Genomic DNA, 7,111 nt, shown 5'->3' on the forward strand with positions numbered 1-7,111 from the left:
GACATTTAAAAATTAATGCTCTTCATTCTAGTCAGTAAGATAGAGAGAATATTTCTATTGTTCCTTTTACTTCAATTATAGGCTGAATCATTGTTTATATTTTAAAGTAGCGAGTTCTGTCTCATTTTCCAGAAAATCATGATGTGAAGAACAAAGTGCTGGAAAATAACTTGACTGTTGAGTGGATGAAATAGGCCATTTTACATGGTCTGTTTCTACAGATTAGCTTAATTGGTTAAAATAACTTTGAAATATGTTCATTTTCTTAAAATTGGCAGTGGATTGCTTACATGTATGTGTGCAGGGGTGTGTATGTATGTATGTTTGCACATGGTATTGCAAAACTTGGAGTGCAAGTTCTGCTTATTCCCCAATTTTACACTCCTCATTTCTCTGTGATCTATTCTTTTGTGCTATTTGAAATAACTCAGAATTTGCAGTTGGTTCACATTCTTATTTTTAGCTACAATTTTGTGTTTTCAGCCATAACTGTTTGTTTTTTCTGCAGTTTTGGATTGGTTGGTTGTTTTTTTTTTTCAAAGTTCCTCTTGGTTTTTCGGCCATATCTATTTAGAGCCTTTAAATTTTTTTTTTAGGGTTTTTTTAATTATTATTATTTTTGTGTGCGTGTACCGTCAAATCAGATCTGACTGGTACAGGAGGATATTGCTCCTCCTTCTCCGGCAGAGCATCTGGTGGATTCGAACCTTGCGCCTCTGGGATTGTAGTTGCAGCTCCTTGCCACTAGGCCACCAGAGCTCCCCTTAGAACCTTTTTTAAAAAAACAGAATGACTTGCATTAATATAAGTTGCTTTCATCTTTCTATAGGTATGAATCCTCGGACCCAGAATAAGGATTCTCTAGAGGACAGTGTCTCTACCTCTCCAGATCCAAGTAAGAGGGAGCAGCTGGCGGGGGAGAGGGGTGATAAGGGCATCTGGAAGGGAGAGTTAGCCCTGTGGGAAGAGACCATCTAGAGTCCATTTGTCTGTGAGATGTGGTCAGGAGATATGCTAAGGGAAAATTTAGCCCTTAAAAATAGAGAGTGGCATGGCTGAATAATCCTAAATGGGGCTCAAGGGCGTGTGAGAAGAGTTCCCAGATTCCTACAAGCCCTTAGTGTCAGTCCAGAGCCTGTCCTTAGTTGTTAAGTATTTAATTATCCTCTGGGGAAATATTCAATGCTGGTTACCCATGGTGGACAGGGTTTGTTAGAGCCCCAGATTATGACAGGCTTGGAAGCAGGATTGACACCCACTTCTTAAGCAACAGGCCTTTGGAAACTCTATGAACATTAGAGAAATGATGTTAGTTCTAGAACAGATTTCAGATCTTTTGTTCATAGGATTGCTAGGAGTCGACTCGACGGCACTTAACAACAATGACTAGGGAAATGGCAGGAGGATGTGATAGGAGGAGGAACTGGAGTCATTGACCTACCTCTGGAGGACCTCCAATGAGATGAATCAGCACAGTGACTTCAGTACTGGGCTCTAGTGTGTCTGAGATGATGAGGATGGTACAGGATATGACAGGGTCCAAGTCCGCTGTTCATAAGGTCACCAGTCATACTCAACTCAATGGCACTTAACAACAACAATCAAAAATATTTGACTGAAAGGGAGCTCTGGTGGCCTAATGGCAAGAAGCTGCACTGTAATCCCAAAGGCATGCTGTTCAAATCCACCAGATGCTCCACTGGAGAAGGAGGGATAATCTCCTCCTGTGCCAGTCAGATCTAATTCGACAGTACAAAACAAGAAGGGGGGGGGAAGAGATTAAAAAAAAAAAAGACAGAGCAAAATAGTAAAAAAATTGTCTGGGGGGTTTTTCTTTAGATAATCCTTGCTATTTAGATAATCCTTGAAATTGTGCAAGCTATATAAGAGAACAGATAAATGGCTATAATAACATAATGAGAGAAAAAACCAGCAACTCCCAAACAATCCTACTGCCTGATGGATTTATTTTACTTATCTTTGACTGCTGTGTATGTATCACAGAGCTATTTTTAATGCCATTTTTAGTGTACGGAATAAATCTATTATTTCTCCAGATCTCTCATATTTGTCATCTTTAATGGCAATCTTAATCACCTAACTATATCCTAAAGGAGTTCTGGTAGCCTCGTGGCAAGGAGTTGGGCTGGCAACCCAAAGGCAGGCAGTTTAAATCCTTCTGCTGTTCTGTGGGAGGAAGCTGGGCAGTCTCCTCGCATTTAATTTACAGCCTCTGAAGAGCTGCTGGAGGGTCAGCTATAAGTTGGTTGTGACTTGATAGCAATGAGATGATGAAGTATATTGTATTTATAACTTTTTTTAAATAGAATTAATAATAATTTTTTTGCTGGTGGACATTTGGGTTGTGTCCAGTTTTTTAACTATAGCATGTTGCAGCTGTTGTGTGTACCATAGAGTTGGAACTGCCCTCTAGTTGACCCTCCGTCGGGTTTTCAGAAGCAGTTAATTGCACGGGAGGAGATTGCCCATCCTTCTCTCACAGAGCAGCTGGTGGCCTTGAACCGCTTGCCTCTGGGATTACAGTGCAGCTTCTTGCCACTCGGCCACCAGAGCTCCTAACTATAGCATATCAAACAGATTTAATGTGTGATGCTATTATTTTTTTTTCTCTTGATTGATGTCCTTGGTATCTCATCCCAAAAGCCTGGTTGTCAGGTGGGATATTTTCCAGAAAGCTGCTGCCATGAGGAGATGAGCCTCATTCTCTGCTACTTGGTACTGGATCGTCCCGCCTGTTCATCATTGCTAACGTAATGGTTCTGAGGTGTGACCCCTGCAGGGGTTTTCTTTGTAGGGCTGGAAGAATTGGGGGCTCTTTTGTAGAGGTTGAACTCTGGAGACAAGAGTGTCATTGAGCTAAGGACTGAGAACCATTCTCAGCGTGAGATCTTGGGCCAGGCTTTTGAATTCTCTATTTCGGGTATGTGGCCTGCAGGAAATAGTTTGGAAAGGTTTTTGTAAGTCCTGGAAGCTGCTGAGGGCCAGAGTGATGCAAGAGCGAAGGACGGTATAGCTGTCTTCTGTTTCTGTTCACTGTTGGGACTTTGAACAAGTCCTTTTTTTCCTTTTGCTTCTGGTTCTCACTAAGAAGTAGGGAAACACATTCCATCTCAACCTGCTATTTAGGGAAAATGGTAAGGAGTTGTACTGCTAACCCAAAGGCAGGTAATTCAAATCTACCAGCTGCTCTGCAGGAGAAAAATGGACAGTTCCCTCCCATGTGATTTAAAGCCTCTGAAAATCTGCTGGAGGGTCAACTATGAATCAGTTCCGACTAGACAGCATATAATAACGACAGCTGTTACTCAGTGCTTCAGTGCTGCTGTAACAGCAGTCGGGAGCTCTGATGACTTAGTGGTAGGAGTTTTACTGCCCATTTTCCAGGAGATTTTCAGAGGCTGTAAATCACGTGAGAGAATGCCTGTCTTTCTTCCAGTGAGTAACTTGTGGGTTTGAACTGCATGCCTTTGGATTGGCGGTGTACCTCCTTACTCACTAGGCCACCAGATCTCTGTATGTAGGGAAATGGAAGTGATTAATTAGGGAATTCTGGGCCGCGTTTAAGGTGTCCTGACGGTGCAGTAGGTTACTAGTTGGGCTGCTAACTGCAAAGTTGCTGATTCGAGCCCACAGGTGTTCTGTGGAGGAAATGATGAGGCAGTTGGCTCCCATAAACAGTTACAGGCTTTGCAACTTTGTGGCTAGTTCTCTTGTGTCCTCAGGCATCTGAGTGGGAAATGGTGGTGGGTTTGAATTTTTGTTTGGGCTCTATTATCCGCTGTACAAAGTGCTAACAAATTAAGAAGACAAGTCTAGACCATGAGGTTAGACCGTTGGCATTGATGCTGCCCAGGGCGTGTTTCTCATTGAGGTCCTCTCTGGTCCTGTAACTCCTGACTCAGCAGGACTGAGTTCTGTGGGGTAGCATTAGTCTGGTCCTGACTCTACTACCATCTCTAACCTCTCAGAGGTTTGATTCGTCTGTGAAGGGGCTGGTAGAGCCACGGTGCTCTGTGGAGGCAGTGTGAGGTCTGATGTGACAGCAGGTGCTGCACTATTTTGTATGCTGTTGAGATGTGCCATCGAGGTGGAATTGACTCATAGCTGACCCTCCAGCGTGTTGTAAATTGCACGGGAGGATACTACCCACCTTTCTCCCTTCTAGCAACTAGTGGATTCGAACTGTGGCAGCTCAGTTTCTTACCACTAGAGTTTTCTACCATATTGTATTTTTGGTTGTTGTTAGATACCAGTGAGTCAGAACTAACTCATTGCTGACCCTCCAGTGGGTTTTTAGAGGCAATAATTCACATGGGAGGAGATTGCCTATTTTTCCTCCCCCAGAGCGTGGGGTGAATTTGAACCACATGCCTCTGAGTTGTTAGCATAGCTCTTTACCACTGAACCACCAGCACTCCGTGCCACGTTGTATGTTGTTGTCGTGTACCATAGAGTCATAGCTGACCCTCGGCAGGTTTTTAGAGGCAGTTAATTGCATGGGAGCAGCTGGGAGATTCGAACCATGCGCCTTTGATTTCAACACAGCTTCTTCCCACTAAGCCACCAGTGCTTCCTACATTGTATATAGTACTATACAAATGGAAGGTGTATGAGTACCCTGCAAATGATTCAGAGGGAAAAAACCAAGACAGATTTCTGCTTCATAGACTCCCTCTTAGAGAAATTTGAAAAGAACTTTTTCCTTAAATTACTTAGAAGAGAGAAATTCCCTTATCCTTCAGCTCAGTGATTCTCCACCAGGGATGGTTTGTCCCCCACCCTGACATTTGTGACTGTCTGGAGGTATCTTTAGTTGCTACTGAAAGCTAGTGGGTAGAGGCCTGTGATGCCACTCAGCGTCCTTTAGTGCATCAGACAGCATCCCGTTCAGCAGAGAATTAGCTGGTCCAGAGTGGCACTGATGCCAAAGTTGAGAAAGCTGCTTCAGCTGACACACATGCGCGTATAGGAACAGACCCCCGCGTTTGAGCCCATGCTGCAGACTGCAGCTTGCCCTCCCTGAGTATTGACCCTGTGTCTGGAGTTTTGGCCTCAGAGCGCTCCTAGAAGCCTTCCTTGACTTCACCCCCGACCTTTCCTGGGTTTTGTTCCTCAGTTTTTCCATCCTGAAAACATGCTGTGTTCTGCTGCTCTGTGCTGCTATTTTCTCTGAACCCCCAGGCTCAGCTCCCCTCCTATCCCCACCCTGGCCCCTCTGCAGTCCCCTGGGAAGAGACTGTGGCTGAAGCCCCCTCCTCTGCTCCTGAGTGTTGACTTGCTTCGCCAGTGACTCTGCCCACCCTGCAGTAACCTCCTTGGCATTGCGGTTGCAGCTCTCAAGACCCACAGACTAGGAATTTTGGCTGCTACGCATCGGTGGGATTCGGATCAGCATGTCTGCTGTGATGTCTAACAGACTCTGTTTCTCTTTCTCTTCTTCCCCCTTTCCACCCCTTCCCTTCTCTCTCTCCCATCCTGGCACCTTCATTATCTGACACATTCTCCCCATCACCCCCATGCCCACCCCTCTAATCTCCCCATGTCTTCTCCTCCTTACATCCTGCAACCAACCGCTGTGGCGCCCGCCTGTGTGGCCTTTGCCCTGTGACACGAGGCAGTTCTGACGCTGTCTGCTCCCCCTGTAGTGCCAGGCTTCTGTTGCACAGTCGGCGTGGACTGGAAATCTCTCACAACTCCCGCGTGCCTCCCCCTCACCACCGACTACTTCCCTGACCGCCAGGGCCTGCAGAACGATTACACCGAAGGCTGCTATGACCTCCTCCCGGAAACAGACATTGACAGGTGGGTGTCGGTGGGGGACCGGGGGCGAGGGGTTGGGATGGGGTGTGGGGACGACAGACATTGACAGATGGGCATTGGGGGGGAATAGACATTGACAGGTGGGTGTAGGGGGGACAGACATTGACAGATGGATGTCGGCGGGAGGGGGGGAACAGACACTGACAGGTAGGTGTGTTGGGGGAACAGACATTGACAGGTGGGTGTTGGCGGGGGTAGGGCTTGGGGGTGGGAGTGGGTGGGGAACAGACATTGACAGGTGAGTGTTGGGGGGGACAGACATTGACAGGTGTGTGTTGGCAGGTGGGGAACAGACATTGACAGGTGGGTGATGTGGGGGAGGGAACAGACATTGACAGGTGGGTGTCCTGGGTGTGGAGGGGTAGCTCCACCCTACTACACCTTGTCCTTGGAGCATCAGTGTGGATCCCCAGTTCTCAAACCTGCACCCGCCCTTCTATACACCATGAGGTGGGCATTGCTGACTTTTCTTTAGTGTTCTTATCACCACACATACCTCCTTGACAAGTGCTCCCATGGATGCTAGTTCATGTTTTCCAATGAAGTCATTTTTCAAAATTGGTTTTCATTCAGTCAGTCATAGACATGTTTTTTTAAATATTGGTTACAGATTGCTCAATGCCTTTCATATGTCCATTAATGCTTTCATAATTTTTATCTTTATTTATCAGTTACTCACACAGGAGGATATTGTCCCTCCTCCTCACGCAGAGCAGCTGCTGTCCTCGAACCATGTGTCTTCAGGATTGCAGTGCAGCTTCTTGCTCCTAGGCCACCAGAGCTCCCTAATTTATCAGAACTCAATTTCATAACGTCTTGCCTGATCTCACTGTACCTTATTTACCTGTCCTTTTACTCCATCCACTGATCTCTTTTGCCCTACTATTTTGCCCCCTCCCTGCTTCCCCTCTACGCCTCCGCTCTTCTCCCTTCCTTCCGCCTCGTTTGAACAGTTACACATACCCTGCTCCAAGTTGCTAATTGCAATACTCACTTTGTCTGTTTCTTTCCAGCTTGATCTCCCCTTCCCCTGCTTTTTTAAGGTATCCATTGTCTTTATATTTTATTTTTTCTCTCCCTGTCCTACCTACCAACCACCCTCAACTGATGAAGTAATTTTGGATTTAATGGCATCTGCTTTTCTTTTCTAAGATTACCTAGTTAGGCATTGAATTACCTGGCTCCTTCCTTCCTTCCTTCCTTCCCTCCCTCCCTCCCTCCCTCTCTTCCTTCCTTCCTTCCTTCCTTCCTCCCTCCCTCCCTCCCTCCC

The 7,111-nt window shown here is 46.0% G+C and overlaps 1 protein-coding gene across 5 annotated transcripts in view; it reads left to right on the forward strand.

The window, feature by feature from the left end:
- The window catches only part of DEPDC5 (DEP domain containing 5), a 170,875-nt gene that overhangs the window by 86,538 nt on the left and 77,226 nt on the right, over window positions 1-7,111 (forward strand). For 2 of the 5 annotated variants that reach the window (XM_006894814.1, XM_006894811.1), the window contains 2 exons: window positions 830-895; window positions 5,640-5,823. In XM_006894814.1, the coding sequence (XP_006894876.1) occupies window positions 830-895; window positions 5,640-5,823 (250 nt within the window). Of the gene's footprint in view, window positions 1-809; window positions 896-5,639; window positions 5,824-7,111 lie in introns of all 5 variants that reach the window. The other 3 variants (XM_006894812.1, XM_006894813.1, XM_006894815.1) reach the window with 2 other exon arrangements.

Source organism: Elephantulus edwardii, unplaced genomic scaffold (assembly GCF_000299155.1).
Source record: "Elephantulus edwardii isolate Elephantulus edwardi_28Jun2011 unplaced genomic scaffold, EleEdw1.0 scaffold00151, whole genome shotgun sequence".
Classification (NCBI taxonomy): domain Eukaryota; kingdom Metazoa; phylum Chordata; class Mammalia; order Macroscelidea; family Macroscelididae; genus Elephantulus; species Elephantulus edwardii.